General features: G+C 40.0%; 1 protein-coding gene across 4 annotated transcripts in view; it reads right to left on the minus strand.

Annotated features, from left to right (window-relative positions):
- Nucleotides 1-3,869: 3,869 nt before the first annotated feature.
- The window catches only part of IFTAP (intraflagellar transport associated protein), a 102,088-nt gene continuing 85,044 nt past the window's right edge, over nucleotides 3,870-20,913 (minus strand). For all 4 annotated transcript variants that reach the window (XM_010592123.3, XM_010592121.3, XM_010592120.3 and 1 more), the window contains 2 exons: nucleotides 13,637-13,776; nucleotides 3,870-4,099 (listed from right to left, as the gene is read on the minus strand). In XM_010592123.3, coding sequence (XP_010590425.1) covers nucleotides 3,935-4,099; nucleotides 13,637-13,776 — 305 coding nt within the window. In that variant the 3' untranslated portion in view covers nucleotides 3,870-3,934. The remainder of the gene's footprint in view (nucleotides 4,100-13,636; nucleotides 13,777-20,913) is intronic.

Raw genomic sequence — 20,913 nt, forward strand, 5'->3', positions numbered from 1 at the left:
CACCTAGACGCTTCTCCTTATCTTCTGCTCCTTATTAATCTAACCTGTGTTGTTACTACCTAATCCAGGTTAAAAAAAAAAAAAAAGGCACCTATCAATTTAAGCATGGGATCTTCTAAGGGCACTTGGTTACGGTTTGCCAGCCAAAGTCAAGCTAACCTTGATTCTAGGGGTCGCTAAGCTGAAAGGCAGTCAGTCGTGCAGAATTATTTGCTAGTTAGGGCCACAGTAATGGCCCAATCAAGTCAAGACAATTTCATTCAAAGGCTTTAAGGGACCCATTTTCCAGGATCACTTTTGCTGTAATCAGAATTGTCCCAGACAATGCAGGAATCAAAAATTGCCAAAAGGAATGAACCCAAAACATAGTATACCAACTCTGCATAGTATACTCTATAGTATCATTCATCCGCCATCTGCCCTGCCAAGTTAAATAACAAAATACTCCACTAAAGTGTAGTTTTTGAAAAACACTTAAAAAGATGGCTTAATTTCTTCTATCAATACAGCTATTTAGGTCAATAAAATGGGATATCCTGAAAATGGTGTTTTTTTTTTCTGTATTTAAAATACCAAAATGTTGGAGGAAATGGAATGTGTGGCTAATTGCCTCCATGAACAACTGTCCCCTTTGCCATGAGACCATGAGAACTGGATAGTGCAGGGCTACCATTACTGAACATATTGATCAAAGATTCTATAGAAGACCCCTGATCAAAAGGGGGAAAATGGAGAACAGAATTTCAATTCTCATGGACTCCAGACTTCCTGGAGCCATGGAGGCTGGATGAACCCCTGAAACTACTGCCCTGAGATAATCTTTAAACATTAAACCAAAAATATCCCATGGAGTCTTAAAACCAAACAATAGCTTAGTTTAACTAGGAAAAAATGTCTGCCTTGAGCATTATGCTCTTTTAAGAACTATTTATATGGAACCAAATTGACAACAGCAACCTGAAAGGTCAGATAGGAACCTTACAGGCAGTGAGTATATCCTAATGGGGGAGGAACAACTCAGAAAGCAAGGTGAGAATGGCTGTACAACTCAAAGAACGTAACCAATGTCACTGCATTTTCATGTAGAAACTGTTGAATTTGTACGTTTGGCTGCGTGTATTGTCAACAACAGCAAAAAAACAAAAATTTTTAATTTCTAAAAAATAAAATAGAATACCAGAATGCTACATTGAGTCAAAGACAGTCACTGGTCTTGTGAACAATCGCATAACAAGCGTGGTTGTCTTGCAAAGTCACCATGTTATACAGAATGCATGCTAAAATCTTACCTTAACCTCACTATCCATCTGTTAGTTCGTCACACTGTGGAGGCTTGCAGCTTGCTATAATGCTGGATGCTATGCCACCAATATTTCAAATACCAACAGGGTCACCCATAGTAGACAGGTTTCAGCAGAATTTCCAGACTAGTAAGAGAGGCCTGGCGATCTACTTAAAAAATTAGCCAGTGAAAACCCTATGGGTCACAACAGAATACTGTCCAATATAGTGCTAGAAGATGAGCCCCTTAGGTTGGAAGGCACTCAAAAGACACAGTTGCAACAACAATGGACACATGCATACTGATAATTATGAAGATGGTGACAGCAAATAGTAACAATCTCACAATTGCTCTCTCATGCCCACATTGCATCAGCCAACAATCCTTGTTAGTTCTGCTCCCAAATCTCTATTCAAATCCATGTCCTCCTCTTCGATCCACACTGCTTTGATTCAGGCTCTGATCTCCCACGACTCTGAATTATGGTGCTGGCGAAGAGTATTGAATATACCGTGTGTCACGGATTCAATTATGTCCCCCCAAAAATGTATTAACTTGGTTACGCCATGATAGCCAGTATTCTGTGGTTGTCCTCCATTTTGTGATTGTAATTTTATGTTAAAGAGGATTAGGGTGGGATTTTAACAACCTTACCAACTGCATAGAAGATACTTTAAATTTTCATATTAATTCTTTGAAATCCATCGTGCATTTTACATTTACAGCATAGCTTAACTCAGACAATAAGTTCTCATCAAAAATAACTGATCTGTACTTGTTGTTAGGTGCAGTCAAATCTGTTCCGACTCATAGCAACCCTACGTACAACAAAATGAAACACTGCCCAGTCCTGCATCATCCTCACAGTCGTTGTCATGCTTGAGCCTATTGTTCCAGCCACTGTGTCAATCCATCTCATTGAGAGTCTTCCTTGCTTTAGCTGACGCCTCACTTTACCAAGCATGATGTCCTTCTCTGGAGACTGGTCCCTCCTGATAACATGTCCAAAGTATGTGAGATGTAGTCTCGCCATTCTTGCTTTCTAAGGTGCATTTCGGTTCTACTTCTTCCAAGATAGATTTGTTCATTCTTTTGGTAGTCTGTGGTATATTCAATATTCTTCACCAACACCACAATTCAAACGCATCAATTCTTCTTCAGTCCTCCTTATTCATTGTCCAACTTTCACATACACATGAGGCAACTGAAAACAACATAGCTTGGTTCAGGCACACCTTAGTTTTCAAGGTGATACCTTTGCTTTCCAACACTTTAAAGAGTTGTTCTTCAGCAGATTTGCCCGATGCAATGTGTCTTTGATTTCCTGAGTGTTGCTTCCACTGGTGTTGATTGTGGATCCAGGTAGAATGAAATCCTACACTTAAATTTCATAAATTTACAGGTGAGATTCACATACCCAAGTTGTTTCAAATATACTTAAAAGTTTTCTAATAACTGAATCAAATTTTTTTCTTTTTATTTAATGTGGCTCCTGAGTCACATTAGTCACATTTCAAGTGCTCAACAACTACAGGCAGCTAGCAGTGATTATACTGGACAGTGCAGCTCCACTCTCATTATTTGTCCTGGCCAATAAATTAGCCCACATCTAATTTACTTGTATCCTCCCCTTTTGCCTAGCATAAAGCTCAGCACATAAATGGTATTTTATGAAAGTTTGTTGAATGAATAAAGAAAAGTAGGTGTGGAAATCACTTAACTCTACCCCAGCACAAAATCAAGGGCATTCTTTTGTAAATAACATAAGTGGCAATTTTTGTGCATACATACACACACACACACACACAGAGGCACAGATCTGTATGAAAACCAATTAAGACTAAGTACATCTGATTTGCTACTGATTCCTTCAGTAATAAAATTATTTCATAAGTACTATTCCCCTTTTTTCTGCACCTATACCCCTCTTTTCTCCTTCCCTTAATGCATTTATGGGCGTGCTACACAATTAGCACTTCATAATACGCTCTACATTCTTAGTTGTTTTCCCCATCTTGACTCCTCAAATTGTACTTGAAGCTTTTGGGGATAAAGATCTTCCCTTGTGCTTTGTAGCTATCATCACATCTGGCTTAATAGTAATGATAAAGTGTTAAGAATTTAATAAATGACATATAATCAATTCTCAGATGGCTTCTTTTCACTGAAGCCTTGCCCAATCAATCCCAGAAACCCAACCTCTCTCAGCACTTACATATGTACCACTATCTCTGGACAGGTGCGACCAGTGACCTTCCCATGTAAGCACTTCCTCTCTGTGTGCCACAGTGTGAGTTATATGTGCAATTGTTCTTGACCCTCAAGAAGGTGGAATCGTGTCTCTAATCTGTTACAATACTCACAGCACCTAAAGCAGTACTCTCATCAAAATGGACCCTATAGTAGGTGTTGCTTCCCATCCCACTTCCTGCCGCCACCATCACCAACCATCGGATGCAGCAATACATGGCACAAGAGATCTCAGTCACAGTAGAGACATCGTCAGTCCTGTTGGTCGCTATATCTCCTTATCGACAAATGACTCATAAATGAATGCACACATATAAAATTACACAAAATGGATTAGGATTTTATTCTAATTCTGTTTGAATAAGAGCAAAGTGAAAATAAATATAAAGGTGCCTTAGTGAATCAGTCATGGGGCTCCTCTAAGTCCGTGTTGGGGTTCTCCTTCTTTTGTTTACAGAGCTCTTTGATGGTGTCCATTTCTGCAGAAGTGAACTTGGGGGTTAGCATCACATTGTCATAATCAAATTCTTCATCAAGTGAGAAGGGTTGAACTTCGTCTCCAAGTACCTATAAGAGGTAAGAAAGGAAAAAACACATACAATCATTTCAGCAAAGACAAAGTTGAAAACATAAACTTCTTATTAATAATTAATCTTTTTTTAGACTTGAGCACTCTCCGTTGATTAAGCCATTTTTAAGTAAAAGACTAAATTCAGTTATCCAATGTGACCTAATTTAAGCCTCCTAATATGCCCCGTTTGTACTGTGCTGCATCTGAATGAATGCCATTCACTAATTTTGCCAGGGGCAAGACTCAGAAAGTCTCCCTTGCAGACATCCATTACATTTTTACCACCCGTAGTATCAGGGCTGGAGGCATACTGAAATCTAAGAGTTATATTAAAACATAAGAAAATACACCTTGAGATTTTCACCAACTTTAAATACATTTTGACCACTTACTTGTATCAGTGAGATACAATTTTCAAAAATAAAAATACACTTAACACACTTCTTCAGCTACTACCTATAAGACCTAGGCCATGAAAGTAGGAATTAAAACATACAGCATCATCTTAAATTTTAAAGCCTGGGATCTTCTTATTCCTATCAAGAGTTTTTTAAATATTACAGAGTTTATCTAAAAGTTAGGCAGCTGCAAAAGATGCAGTAATGTTATATTTATTTATTCCTAAGTCATGATTTTTTTTAAGACTTCCTAGAAGAAGCAGGTAAAAAGCATATTTTCTAACAAACAAAAGTGAAAGCCTTACATCTCGTTGTATCAGCCCCTAAAAAGCCTCTTCAAAAGCAAATGGTGTGTGATAGGATGAAAGCTTCCAGCACCTCTGTGTAAGCTCTATAATATGTATGGTGATGCTGAAATAACTGAAAACTATGGTTTATGCAAGAATGAAAAAAAAAGTCCTGAAGCTATAATAAGCTTTAAATATTCTTGCATGGAAGATGATCTCCTCGAGTGCCTTTGCAAGGCTCATGAAAATGAAGCATACAACACAGAAATGATGTGCTGGTACTAAAAGTGAAAAAGAAATGAAAAGTAGATATTCCCTATCAGTGAGGGTTTGTTATGTGTCAACTCGGCTGGGTTATGAGTCTCTACGGTTTGGCAGACATGAATTGACTGCTCTTCCATAATCACTTTCCATGACGTGATCTGATGTGATCAGCCAATCAGCTGAAATGAGAATTTCCTTGGGGGTGTGGCCTGCCTCCAGAATATAAACGGATGTTCTGGCAGAGTTCACTCTCTCGATCCAGCACTCTTCTTGCCCCCTAACCTCTGGCTCCTGGGATGCCTGCCTGCCGAAGTCTCCAGCATGCCACCTGACCTTCAGAGTTTAGATTCACCAGGCCCTGCAATTCTGTGAGCCAGCAGAGGTATCCAGCCCACTGCCTGACCTACAGATTTGGGATTCATCAGCCCCAACTATTGCATGAATCATTTTCTTGAAGTAAATCTCTCTATACATAGATAAACAGATGGTAGGTAGGTACATAGAGATAAAACAATGGTAGGTAGGTACATAGAGATAAACAGATGGTTCGTAGGTATACAGAGATTAACAAATGGGAGGTAGGTACATAGAGATAAACAGATGGTTAGTAAGTATATAAACAGTTGGTAGGTATATGGAAATAAACAGACGGTTGGAAGGTATATAAACAGATGGCTGGTAGGTACGTAGAGATAACTAAATTGTTCCTCATTATACAGAGATAAACAGATGGTTGGTAGGTATATAAACAGATGGTAGGTAGGTACACAGAATAAACAGATGGTTGGTAGGTATACAGAGATAAACAGATGCTCGGCTGGTCGGTTTGTTGGTTGGATTTTCCAGACGTGCAGTTGTTCGGTCAGTTGATTGATCAATAGGTACATAGGATAGACAGATCTACTATCCATCTATATAACTGCTTTTGCTCCTCTAGAGAACCCAGATTAACACTGTATCTTTTCAACAAGTTGTGTTTTATAGTTAAGTGTACAGTGCTACAACATCTAACATCCTCTTACTAAAACCATAAAGAAGACAAATTTCAAAGCCTTGTTCACTTTCTCTGTATTAGAAAGTTCTTGAGTTCCTGACAAAGAAAACGAGAGGAGCTGCCACTGAGTCTTCACCATGTGCCAGACACAGGGCTGAGAACCACTTGGGCATTAGCACTAATCTTCAAACAACCAGGCATGTGGGCAGTAAGTTGTTGTTGTTGTTGTTAGGTGCCCTTCAGTCGGTTCCGACTCATAGCGACCCTATGCACAACAGTAACAATCTCCATTTTACAAAGCTCTGAAAGGTTACGTAACTTGCCTACGGCTACAAAATTAGTCAGAAAGAGAAGCAACACTGAATGGGGCAATCCGCTTCAGATAAAATTTCACCTTCTCAATGAAAACACCAGGAAAAATCAACTTTGGAATTTTCACTACGCGAAGTCAAAGCTCTTTGGGAGAAAAGGCCTTTTTCTGAATAACCTGAGCAAGTCTCCCAGCCAACCATAAAACAGGTACTCAAGGCTACATGTAATACCATGCATTTAGGCTGAAGTGACTTTTGCTGTCCTTTTGTGCCAGGGTTACCAAAAAGGTTGGATGTTCAGTCTACCCAGGAGCGCCTTGAAAGAGAGGTCTATCGATCTACTTCTTAAAAATCACCTGTTGAAAACCCTATGGAGCACAGTTCTGCTCTGATACCCATGAAGTTGCCATGAGTCAGAATCAACTCCACGGCAGCTGGTTTGGAAAACTCACATGTCTACCAAGCTTCAAGTGTCACTATTGCACTAGGACTTTGAACCCCATCCTGCTGTCCCTAAAACCTGCCTAGACCTTACTAGCCATTCTCACTAGACAGAATAACTTTTGCTTCACCAGCCTCCCAAAGAGGCGGAAATGCAGTTTCAAACTAGACAAATCCCTCTGCTGTGCTAAAATTCCGACGAAACCATACCCTGCTCCCACAGTCCCTCTGCACAGCACAAATAACCTCACATTCCCATCTCCCTCCCCTTTATTTATTCACTTAACAAACATTATTGTTTATTATATATTCAATACTATTATTACTTTTATTAGGTGCCATCAAGTCAGTTCTGACTCAGCAACCTATGTACAACAGAACAAAATACTGACCAGTCCTGTGCCATCCTCATAATTCTTCCTGTGCTTTAGCCCATTGTTGCAGCCACTGTGTCAGTCCATCTCATTGAGGGCCTTCCTTTCTTTCACTGACCCTCAACTTTATCAGTATTGGATACTGGATACATGCTTTTCAGACAGAGGGAGTTCGCATGAGCAGGCCAGGGAAATACAATACAGAATTTCACGTGTGTGCCTCTGCTAGTAGCTCGGGGTTCTTAGAGCATACAGTGTAATAAGGCAGAGAGTGGCAAGAGATGAAGATGGTGCCTGGAGATGATGAAAAACCATTGAAAGATTTTTTGAAAGCAAGGTAGAGACTTGATCATCTATGCATTTTATACAAATTGCTTCACTCACTCAAATTTTTACTGAGCACTTACAGGCACCATCCTAGGTGCTGAAGATATTATCAGTTGCTGACGAGTCAATTCGAACTACTGGCAATCCCATGTGCGTCAGAGTAGGCCTTCCTTCTGAGGTGCCTCTGGGTGGACTAGAACCTCCATCCTATCGGTTAGCAGGCAAGTGCATTTACCGTTTGCGGAACTCAAGGACCTAACTAGATATAAAACAGATAGATGTCTTACCCTAACCAGATTATATCTAGATAGGTCGCTTTGGTGACTGAAGTCTCCTCCAGGGGGTTAAGACTGGGGTGAAAAGGACAAATAGCAGCCTGATGAAGCAGTCCAGACAAGAAACAATGAGAATAGAGCAAATATTAGAAAAATATTTAGAGGGTAAAGTTGGCAGCACTCCATGGCTGACTGGAAATGGAAAGGGAAGAAGAGGGAGGATACAGGAACAGAAGCAGGTGGGGATAAGCTCAGTTTTTAACATGATGAATTTAAGGTACTTCAAGGACTTGTGGTGGAGATATCCAACAGGCAAATGAATACACAAACTTGAGGCTAGAGAAACAGACTTTGTGGCATAAGTGTAACAGGTAATAATTTAAAGGTGAAAATGGAGTCAAGTATGTACGGTGGGAAGAACTACGGGCTAAGCATGGAACCCTGAGAAACACCAACTTATGCAGTGGATGGAGGAAAAAACGCAAAGGAAGTGGGAAAGAGCAATCAGAGAAATACACCAACAGCCAGAGGAAAAGAGTGAACTCAAAGCCAGTGTCAGCGGAGGAAGCAATCATCAACGATGTCAAACACAGCCAAGAGAGCCATTAAAATAAAGACCAAGATGTGACCACCGGATTCACAATTACAAAGTAACTGGTATCCTTGTTCAAAATATAATCAGTCAGGTGACTGGAGCCAAGGACATATTGCTATCTATTGAATGGGGGGTGAGAGGGAAGGAAGCAGAGTCAAGTAGTAGAAAAGAGCCTAATGCTTTATGAAGTATGGATGAAAAGAGAGGGAAAAATAGATAGTAGCCAAAAAAGAGGGGTCCGAAGTGAAGGGAAGGTTGGGTTTTCTCCTAATTTTTCTCATTTTGTTAAGGATTAGGGAGACTTGACATGTTTACACGTTGAGGGGGATGAACCAGCAGAGAGGAAAAGAGAAAATGACCCCTAACCAAATTATTATATTAGAAATTCATTCCCAGTAAGTGGTGGGTCTAATTTATTTGCCCACTCAATGAATATTTATTGCATGTTACTATATGCCTGGCACTGTGATTGGCATTAGTTCTGATGCTGCTGCATTTTAATAAGTAAGCTTATGAAGACATACATGAATGAATTTAAAGTCTTCCAAAACAAGGGGCACATATGTCATTCAAAGTGAGATGACAAGTAAAGTGGAATTCAGAAAACATCACTGCGATCTTGCCAAGAACATGAGAAGAAAGAGTGAAACTGCCTATATTCTTAAATAGGAAGTGATTGAGACAAAATATTTTCATGCTGCCCAACTGGGAAATAGAAGTATAATAAATCAAATGAGATTTTAAAATGAGTAAGGCCTATTCTCAATAAAAGAATGTATTCACGTTATAAACCCTTTTGTTACAGAAAAATATAGTCACGTTACATCTCTGTTTATGTATTTCAGCCGCTGACTGCCATGGCAAGTTTTGGGAATGTTGAATGGACTGCCAGGAGAACAAAGAAGTCTGTCTTGGAAGAAATACCACTGGAGTGCTCCTTGGAAGTGAGGATGCTGAGACTTCATCTCATGCACTTTGGATATGTTACCAGGAGGGACCAATCCCTGGAGAAGGACATCATGCCTGGCAAAGCAGAGGGCTGGTGAAAGAGAGGAAGACCCTCAGTGAGATGGACTGGCATGGTGGCTACAACAGGCTCAAACAAGGCAACGACTGTGAGGCTGGAGGACCGACCGGTGTTTTGTTCTGTTGTACGCAGAGTCGCTTCTGAGTTGCAACAGACTCACCGGCACCTAACAACAACAACAAAACAAGCTACACGACTGTTGAGATTTTTCGATTACAAACTGAAATTCTGATTTATTTCAAAGTGAAGAATTTGTGCAATGGAACACCAAATCCCTTGCTACTAAACAAAAAGCAACTGTGAATTAAGTTATTGACTTATTTTTGCCTAAGGAGCTGAGAGAAATATGTGGATTTCAGGTGTCTGATTTCAAATCTAATTGAAATCATTTTGTAGCCTCTCTGGGAATACAATTTATACACTATTAGAAAACTCCTAGTTTCCTTAAAATTGCTCATGTGACTTATGCTAGCAGAGACACTGTTAAAGGAGGAATCATTTTCATTCATAGTATAACATCAGCAAATTAAAGAAACCAGAGCTTAATGCTCAGACCAATAGCATCAGCATTTAGCTGTAGGCTATATTACAAAGTAATATGGTACATAAACCTCTATAGGCGAAAATTTTTAGAGTCCGTTATGAATTGGAAGAACAGGAGATCTCCCATTAAAATAACCCCAAATATTTCTTCCATTCCTCTCTTGTATGGTTTTAGAAAGAATAAAATGCAATTTTGTAATCTTCCTAATTGTGAACTTTTTGCTATGAAGCTGTTCAAAAACCTCCAAAAGTCCCCAAAACAGAGTAATCAAGGCAAGAAGTTACTCACAAATATAAAGTAGAAAGTTCTTGAAAAATGTTTGACTCTAAAAGAAAAATACATATATATAAAACCAATGATCAAATTGGAAAAAAAAAAATTAGATTGGTCCACTTCATATCAGAAAGTTGATGTTCTCTATGGGCAGTTATGAGGAAGTCAGGACATCCCGGATACATTTTCATCTTTTGGACTGAAGTCACAGAAAGCAACTACCATCTCTAGCTCCCAAATACAGTCCCTTAGTAGGCTCTTACTGGACATATTTGCAAGAAATTGATGATTATGATCTTTTACTGGAATTGAGTACTTTAAAATAAGATTAATAATACGATTAAACCAAGGCAGGCTGGGTACCATATTGTGATTCTCAACAGTTCCGAAAAGTTTCTCTAACAAATAATGGTTAGAAATAAAAATCCCAGGGATTTTTGCTAGGGATATCAAAAACAGCAATATTAATTCATCTATGGCTCACTGGTTTACCAACTCAAACATCATTCATACCACTTTGACACCAATATTAAAAAATGCATTTTCTGATAAGGAATTTATATTCCTTTTAAAGATGTAATGATCCGTACAGGGTTTTAACTTACATTTTCCTGACCAGATTTCCTGAAAGATACCAGAAATTATCTAGCTTTTTTTAACCAATCAACTAAAACCATTTTATACCAATTTATAAAAAAAAATTTTTTTTTTTTTTTTTTATAGTGGTCCTACTGGACCATTATATGGGCATATTGCATTGGGCAAATCTGCTGCAAAAGACTTCTTTAAAGTATTAAAAAGCAAAGATGTCACATTGAGGACTAAGGCGTACCTGACCGAAGCCATGGTATTTTCAATCACCTCATATGTATGCAAAAGCTGGGCAATGAATAAGGAAGACTGAAGAAGAACTGATGTATTTGAGTTATGGTGTTGGCAAAGAATACTGAATATACCATGGACTGTCAGAAGAACAAAGAGATCTGTCTTGGAAGAAGTATAGTCAGAATGCTCCCTGGAAGCAAGGATGGCGAGACTTCATCTCACATACTTTGGACATGTTATCAGGAGGGACCAGTCCCTGGAGAAGGACATCATGGTTGATAAAGTAGAGGGTCAGCAAAAAAGAGGAGGATCCTCAATAAGATGGACTGACACAGTGGCTGCAACAATGAGCTCAAACTTAGCAATGATTGTGAGGATGGCCCAGGACTGGGCAGTGTTTCAGTCTGTTGTACACAGGGTCACTATGAGTCACAACCAACTCGATGATACCTAACAACAACATAATGGTCCTAGATGTCATGAAAATTCATTGACCCAATAACTTGTATAAAACCAAAAAACCAAACCCGTTGCCGTGGAGTTGATTCCAACTCATAGCAACCCTATAGGACAGAGTAAAACTGCCCCATAGAGTTTCCAAGGAAAGACTAGTAGATTCAAATTGCCAACGTTTTGGCTAGCAGCCAAATGCTTAACCACTGTGCCACCAGGGTTCCATAATAACTTGTATTGTCACAACTAAAAACAAGAATAAGTCTTTAAAAGAAGCTGATTCCTGCTAGAAATAAGTTTGCAATTTTAGCTTCTTACTACTCAGAGAAAGCAATTCATAATCCAAAAAGCAGAATAAAAAGTGTCTTTCTTTACCAGTTTATCTGGTAACCAATGTAGGGGTTTAATACAAGTCTGCATGAATTCCAGACGTACCTTTGTGATATCAGGGAACAAAGGTTCTATGAGAAAAGGGCAATTTAAAATTCAAATATGTGGATTATTTCCGATTGAATGATTGCTTCCATAACAGACTACCTGAATGATTAAACAAGAAACGCACGAGGGGTTTTATTAGGAAGCAATAATAAACAGCCTTTAACAATTTCATGTGCCTCATCCCCTTTATGTTAGAGTAAGGAGGGTAGATAAAAGTCCCTATCCAACACCACCAGCAGCCTCTGTTGGTGCACTCTTGTTCAGTGTATGTAGAAGGGGTGCAAAATGATGGTGAAAGATGACTTTCAAAAGCGGAGCATTTGGGAGAATAAAGGTGTAGCAGGTATTCCATCCTCCCCTGCGTTTGAAGCACGTGGCGAGATCACATTTTCCAGGCTCCCTCATGGCTGGAGACGAACACGTAAGTGATAAGTGGTTGCCAGTGAAATGTCAACAAAACGAAGGGTCATGACTCCTCAGTCTTGGGGGAGTATGTTTCCCCCATGCTCTCATCCCCCATCACTCCAAGTGTGATAGAGACTTGGCTTGGGATATCAGATGAGGACAATGCCCTGAGGAACAGTGGAGATCCAGGGAGAAGGAACCAGGGTCCCTGAACGACTCCAGGGAACAGGGCTACCTGGTTGCTTCCGATGCTCTCCTCAGACTTACACAAGAGAAATAAACTTCTATCTCCTTTTGAAGCCTCTACCAAGGCTTTCCCCGCTCCACTGCAGTTCCCACCACCCCTACCCCTTCTGCTTGCAGCCCACCAAGCCAAGGTCTCTAACCGAGGCCCCTAACTGGGGCTCTAACTGCAGTTTGAATTTGACACCGGATCTCTGAGCATGCGCAAGCCTGAATCTTGATGCATACGCAGGACCTGAAGAACCGTATCCTTAACCTGACACAAGACCTGAGCATCGCTGGAGGGGAAGATGTTCTCTGGCACGCTACAACACGGAAGCCCCTTTGCAAAGCAAGAGGTTCCCACAATGTCGACTTCCTCTGCAACAAGACTCAGCACTGGGATCTCCAAATTTGGGCATGAGAGGGCTCGGGGTTTTGGATTTCGGGTGCCAATCCCTATCCCCTGGGGACTCAAGGATATAAAAGCTCCCAGCTCCCTTGGGGCAGGAAGCTCCTGGTCTTTTGGCTGTGAGCCCCCTCGTTGCTCCTTGTTTGCACAAACAATTACCACTTTCTGTTTTCCTTGCAACTGGTGGTGTATGTCTGTCTTATTTCAGTCTGCTAATAGGAACCCATATTCGGTTACACTTTCAGCCACTGAATTATTATTGTGATTCTCTGTTACAGAATACCCTGGCCTTACCTTAACTAATACAAAAGGTTTACAGTACCTTAGAAAAAATAATACAAAGAAAAAGGGCCAGTTCAGATTAAAAGAGGTAAAACTGTCCTTCCTTTCTATTGCTTCGTCCCCAGATAGCACTGTCATGCTGCATGGCGTACCTCATAAAACACAAATACTTCCCACATTACAGCACAATTGCTCTATGTGTCTAAAAAGGAAGATACATGCTAGAGATGGATGGCAGTGAGAGGGTCCAATTATGCAACTTGAATTCTAAGTTTTCCCAAATCTGAAAAAAATACAAAAGCACATGGGCCTAGTAGCATTTCTCTAAAATGGCAGGTTACAAAATCAATGTGGTTTCATGTCCAGTTGAATCTCCTGGGTAGTACCTCTTCCATGGGTTTGCCAGCCCCATTTATGGTAGGCCTTGGCTTTACTTTAGGGGTAAGACGCTGGCCCACTGAAGGAATATAAGCAGGAGCACTGGTGCTGATGTCTTGTTCCACTTCTCCTGGAAGCAGCAGCAAATCTGTTGGATACAAAATATTTCTCTTGATAATTTCATCAAGCTCATAATTTTCCTCAATCATCTAAAAGCCTATAACAGCCAAAAGAAAGAAGCAAATATGCCCAGGTAAAGTACAGATCCATTTCATAGTGCCTGTCTGGGTAGAGAAAATGGTTAAATGCTCAGCTACTAACCAAGAGCTTGGCAGTTCAAACCCACCCAGAAGTGTCTGAGAAGAAAGGCCTGGTGATCTGCCTCCAAACTGTCAGAGCCACAGAAACTCTGCGGAGCAGCTCTACTGATACACATCAGCCTCCCATGAGCTGGGGTCAACTGGACGGCAACTGCTTAGGGTTTCAGGGGGTTTGTCTTCACTTGAGAACTTGACTCAAGTAATTCCCTTTTCTATAACACAGAAGACTTTGGGACATTTATTTTTATCTAACTATTGCAAAGTTGCAATCTATCCAAAAGGCCTGTCAGAAATACTGTTTTTGGAGTAAATTCATCATGCTTTCACCCCTAGCCCAAGCTCTGTTTCTATAGAAAAACAAGGCAAGAAGATGCTATGTTTGCCCCATTTTCCCTTCTTTTCCTGAGGGGTAAAGAGAAAGAAAACAGAGTGCTGATTTCATCTTGTAACAATATGGCAATATTTCAAAAAAGTATATTAAAAAACAATGATGCCAGAAGGAAAGTAACTTTTAGCAGACAAATACAATACTCTGTCTTAATCAGAATGCATAGGCCAATTTTCAACACTTGCAAACAGCATGTTCCCAGCTTGTTTAGCAGTCACAAGAATTCGCTAACCAATCTCATTTTCTGATTGGTCCATTGTAAACGAGTATGTTCCCTTAGTTTTGTACATGTGATAAAGATGCATCACAGACAACTGATGATTTTTCCAGAGCTTCAAAAAGGACCAAAAAAAGAAGAAGAAAAAGAAAAACACAACAGATTTTCTCCTTAGTCTAAGTTTTCGTAGGACCAGAAGAGCTTGCCAGGGCTAGTCAGTAACTCGCGGCTGGCTCAGGATGATGCTGCCTGCTACTCAACGATGATCCTAATTAATCCACTAATTAAGTTCTCAGTGGAAGTGATTAATTAGCAACAGGCATGCCTTGGTTGTTGCCAATGGCAGCAATATTAGAAGACAACTGAGCAGGTACTGATATTCAAAAACTGAAACTCACTTGAAATGCATATCTTTCACCACTGCAGATATCACCTTCACACACACACACAAAATAACAGAATTTTTAGACTACAGCAACAAAGAACACAGACAGCCTGGAAACCAGGAATCTGGATGCAGTGGATGGTGAAGAAAGTAGTTCTATTACTATTAATTATTGAAATCTTAGAATATGATCTAACTGATTAGCAGAAATAAAAATAATAATAGCAAACATTTATGTACCTGGTCTTTTATATGCATCAACTCAGCTAATCCTCCCAACAGCTCTATTAGTTCCTGTTTTGCAGGTAATGAGCTCTGAGCACTGGAAGCGACCTTACTCAAGATCCCACAGCTAGAAAGTGGCAGAGCCAAGCAGACTGTCAGCAGAGCCCATGCTCTCAGCCACAATGTCACATTATGAACTTCAACATTTATTTATCTATTTTTTGTCTTAGATTCATATGCAGCAGGCTGGGGTGGGGCCTGAAGGTCTGTACTTTCAATGAGTCCCAGGCATGCTGATGATACTCTTCAGAAAAGCAAAGATCAGCAGCATTAGCGCCATTAGCCGGGAGCTGGTTAAATATGCACAACCCCAGGCCCCACCCGGAACTCTGCTTTTTTTCTTAATTGTACTTTAGATGAAGGTTTACAGAACAAGCTAGCTTCTCATTAAAGGGTCAGCTCCCATATTGTTTTGTGACATTGGTCACCAACCCCACCACATGTCAACACTCTCCCTTCTCGACCTTGGGTTCCCTATTACCAGCTTTCCTGTCCCCTCCTGCCTTCCAGTCCTTGACCCTGGGCTGGTGTGCCCCTTTAGTCTTGTTTTGTTTCATGGGCCTGTCCAATCTTTGGCTGAAGGGAGAACCTCAGGAGTAAGTGCATTACTGAACTAAAACAGCGTCCAGGGGCCATACTCTTGGGGTTTCTCCAGTCTCTGTCAGGCCAGTAAGTCTGGTCTTTTTTTTTTGTGAGTTAGAATTTTGATCTACATTTCTCTCCAGCTCTGTCCAGGACCCTCTATTGTGAGCTTCTACATTTAGATAAGCATTTTCATTACATATTTTATTTAAATTTATCAGATTATACATACAAACTCAGGGCCAAGAAATGTCCTTACTATATAGCACCTTAGCATGGTTAGTCAATGTTCAGTGACCTTGTCAAACATTTTATACTCAGAGAAATAATCATTTTTAATACAGTACGGTTGGTTGTGCAGTGGTTAGGAGCTCTGCTGCTAACCAAGAGGTCAACAATTTGAATCCAGCAGCCACTCCTTGGAAACCCTATGGGACAGTTCTACTCTGTCCTATAGGATTGCTTTGAGTCAGAATAGACTCAACAGCAGTGGGTTACGGGGTTAAGGTTGATGGAAAGGCCAGCTGTCTAATGTACCTATTTACAAGTTTAAGGCCAAACTCCCTTACTGAGCTGCGTGGTGTAACTGCCTAGGACTGGCCTAGGTTCAGACTTCTTCATGTCAAACCTGGTATCTACCCGACCCATTGGCTGCCAGTGCAAACATTGGTTCAAATGTGAAATCAAAAGCAATTCTCCTTTCAGGGCTATTTAAAATCCTCAGGCCATGAGGAGGACAACATTGTAACTCCTTCACTGAAACTCTTGATCTTCTAAATCTATTTGCAAAGGAGGCAGGATTTTTAACAAAAGCCATTTCTTTCATAAAAATTCTTCTGGCATGGGAACAATTCTTTCAAAAAATAAGATTCCATATTCTCCACATTTTAAATTCTTGTCATTTGTCTCTTCACTGTAAAAGCAAAATGTGCAAATGCCTGTCTCTACTGGTGCCTAACACAGCCCCTTCTACATAGCAAATTCTCAACAAATACTTACAGACAGGAAATGAATTTCCTGCATCTCAACTTTTAAACTGAACGGCAAGTATGAAGAGTCTACCTGACAGTATGACATTGTCGATGATGTGAAATAAGTACAGTCCTTGCCTTCAAGAACTAAATGTTGTCACAGCAATAAGACTTTCATACATAAAATCAACCAGAGGATAATCAAGAACAAAACTGAATGGCTTTAACTCTAAAGATGACGGAAATTTCTTAAAGGTTGAAACTAATATGGATAAGAACCACCTGGTAAGGCGTATATTATGAAGAAAACTAAATTATCTTTTAAACATTTTATAATCATGGATGGGTTATTGATATATTCATATTTTCCCCCGGGGGGGGGGGATGAATGTATTTACTGAGCGAAAAAGAATTTCCAAAGTTCTCTGTAAAGCCTTCTAAAACAGAGATGCTTTCAGAAACTTAATCTGATCTTAATAATTGTTTCTAAAACAACCAAAAGCCTTATTTTCATCTTCACTAAATGCCACCATCTTGACTGATTACAATGACACATATAGTTTGATGTCACTACCTTGATTCATACAAAGGAGCCAGTATCTTTGCACATCATTTACAACATCAGTGCAAATGTCAACACAGTGGAAAAGGCAAACATTGACTTAGAGTTACAATCAAACCAATCACAGCAGGTTTGGTTTTTCTTATTATAAAAATAGCTTTGACCTGCATATCTCCGAAAGGATATCAAGGTTCCCGAGGGGCTCCCACACCATAGCAGGTGTCCCCTGGTCTAACATCTGCCCAGCCTTCCCACCAAGAACATCTAGAAAATCTGGATAAATTACAAAAGTCAATTACAGGCAGTCCCCAGTTTACAAACAAGATCCATTCCTAAGTGTGTTTTTACGACTTTCTAGGTAAGTCAGAACAGAAGCATATGGTTATTTAGCCTTACTTTAGTGCAAGAAAAGGAGGCCTGATGGTGCAATGGTTAAGAGTTCAGGCTGCTAACCAAAAGAGCAGCAGTTCAAATCCACCAGCCATTCCTTGGAAACCCTATGAGGCAGTTCTGCTCTGTCCTGTAGGGTTGCCATGAGTCGGAAACAACTCAACGGCAATAGGGTTTAGTGTAAGAAAAGGCTCAAAGCCTTTTCAGTGATTTAAAAGCTGCTCATCAATAAGCCAAGAAAAAGAAATAAAGAGCATCCAAATTGGTAATGAAGAAGTTAAACTGTCCCTATTTGCAGATGATATGATACTATACATAACGAAAACGCAAAAGACTCCATGAGAAAACTACTGGAACTAATAAAAAGATTAAGCAGAGTAGAATGATACAAGATAAACATACAAAAATTAGTTGAATTCCTATACACCAATAAAGAGAATGATGAAAAGGAAATCAGGAAAATAATACTATCTATAATAGGCCCTAAAAAAATAAAATACTTAGGAATAAATCTAACCAGGGATATAAATGACCTATACAAAGAAAGCTACAAAACACTACCGTGAGAAATCAAGAGATCCACATAAATGGAAAAACATACCATACTCATGGATAAGTAGACTCAACATTGTGAAAATGACAATTCTGCCCAAAGAGATCTACAAATACAATGCAATCCCAATCCAAATACCAACAACATTCTCTAAAGAGATGGAAAAACTTATCATTAACTTTATATAGAAAGGGAAGACGCCCCGGATAAGTAAAGCACTACTGAAGAAGAATAAAGTAGGAGGACTTGCACTACCTGACTGCACAACCTACAGCTACAGTAGCCAAAAAGGCCTGGTACCGGTACAACAGATTCACTGAACAATGGAACAGAATTGAGAACCCAGATGTAAATCCAACCACCTATGGCCACCTGATCTTCAATAAGGGCCCAAAGTCCATCAAATGGGGAAAAGACAGTCTCTTTAACAAATGGTGCTGGCAAAACTGGATGTCCATCTGCAAAAAAATGAAACAGCACCCATACCTCACACCATATACAAAAACTAATTCAAAATGGATCAAAGACCTAAATACAAAGCCAAAAACTATAAAGTTTATAGAAGAAAAAACAGGATCAACACTAGAGGCCCTAATACACATTAACAGGGCACAAACCACAACCAACAACACACAAACTCCAGAAGATAAGCTAGATAACTGGGATCTTCTAAAAATTAAACACTTATGCACATCAAAAGACTTCACCAAAAGAGTAAAAAGAGAACCTACAGACAGGGAAAAAAATTGGGGTATTACAAACCAGACAAAGGTCTAACCTCTAAAATCTACAAGAAAATCCAACACCTGTACAACAAAAAGACAAATAATCCAATTAAAAAATGGACAAAGGAAATGAACAGACACTTCACCAAAGAAGACATTCAAGCAGCAACAGACACACGAGAGAATGTACAAGATCACTAGCCATTGGAGAAATGGAAATCAAAACCACAATGAGATAGCACCTAACCCTGGCATTACTGGTGCAAATCGAAGAAACAGCAACAAATGTTGGAGAGGCTGTGGGGAGATGGGAGCTCTTATGCACTGCTGGTGGGAATGCACAATGATACAACCATTTTGGAAAACAAAATGGCACTTCCTTAGAAAGCTAGAAATAGAAATATCATATGATCCAGCAATCCCACTCCTAAGAATATATCCTAGAGAAATAAGAGTCATCACACGAATAGACATATGCACACCCGTGTTCTCTGCAGCACTGTTCACAATAGAGAAAAGATGGAAACAACCTAGATGCCCATCAACAGATGAATGGATAAACAAACTCTGATACATACACACAATGGTGTATTATGAAACGATAAAGAACAATGATGAATCTGTGAAGCATCTCATAACATGGATGAATCTGGAGGGCATTATACTGAGTGAAATAAGTCAATCACAAAAGGACAAATACTGTATGAGACCACCACTGTAAAAACTCATGAAAAGGTTTATAAACAAAAAGAAACAATCTTTGATGGTTACAAGGGAGGGGAAAACACTAAATAGACAATAGATAAGTGGTAACTTTCGTGAAGGGTAAGACAGTACACAATACCGGAGAAGCCAGCACAACTTGTACAAGGCAAGGTCATGAAAGCTCCGTAGACACATCCAGACTCCCTGAGGGATTGAACTGCTGGGCTGAGGCTGTGGGAACCATGGTCTCAGGGAATATCTAGCTCAACTGGTGTAACATAGTTTATAAAGAAAATGTTCCACATTCTACTTTGGTGAGTAGCATCTGGGGTCTTAAAAGCCTGTGAGTGGCCATCTAGAATATTCCACTGGTCTCACCCCTTTGGGACAAAGGGATAATGAAGAAAACTAAAGATACAAGGCAAAGATTATTCCAAGGACTAATGGACCACATCTACCACAGCCTCTACCAGACTGAGTCCAGTACAACTAGATGGTGCCTGGCTACCACCGCTGACTGCTCTGACTGGGATCACAATAGAGGGTCCTGGACAGAGCTGGAGAAAAATATAGAACAAAATTCTACCTCAAAAAGAAAGACCAGACTTCCTGTCCTGACAAAGACTGTAGAAACCCTAACAGTATGGACCCCAGACACCCCTTCAGCTCAGTAATGAAGTCACTCCTGGGGTTCACCCTTCAGCCAAAGACTGGACAGGACCATAAAACAAAATGAGACTAAATGGGCACACCAGCCCTGAGGCAAGGACTTGAAGGCAGGAGGGGACAGAAAAGCTGGTAACAGGGCACCCAAGGTTGACAAACAAGAGTGTTGACATATAGTGGGGTTGTTAACCCATGTCATAAAACAATATGTGTACTGTTTAATGAGAAACTAGTTTGTCCTACACACCTTCATCTAAAGCATAATAAAATAAATAAAAGCTGCTCGTGCAGCAAGTGAAGGTGAACGTGTTGAAGAATCTGTTGCGAGTAGGGGTTGGCTCAATCATTTCAAAGTGAGGGCAAATTTATATAACATTAAAGGGCAAGTACAAGTTGTCCGTAAGTTGAATATTTGTAACTCAGGGACTTACTGTATTTGAAGACATTGAAGGGTTACTAACGCAGAGCCCAGGACTTGAGGGTCCATGATCCCAGGCAGAAGGAAAGCATTGAGAAGTAAGCCTAAGAGTCTAAGC

Source organism: Loxodonta africana, chromosome 7 (assembly GCF_030014295.1).
Source record: "Loxodonta africana isolate mLoxAfr1 chromosome 7, mLoxAfr1.hap2, whole genome shotgun sequence".
Taxonomy (NCBI): domain Eukaryota; kingdom Metazoa; phylum Chordata; class Mammalia; order Proboscidea; family Elephantidae; genus Loxodonta; species Loxodonta africana.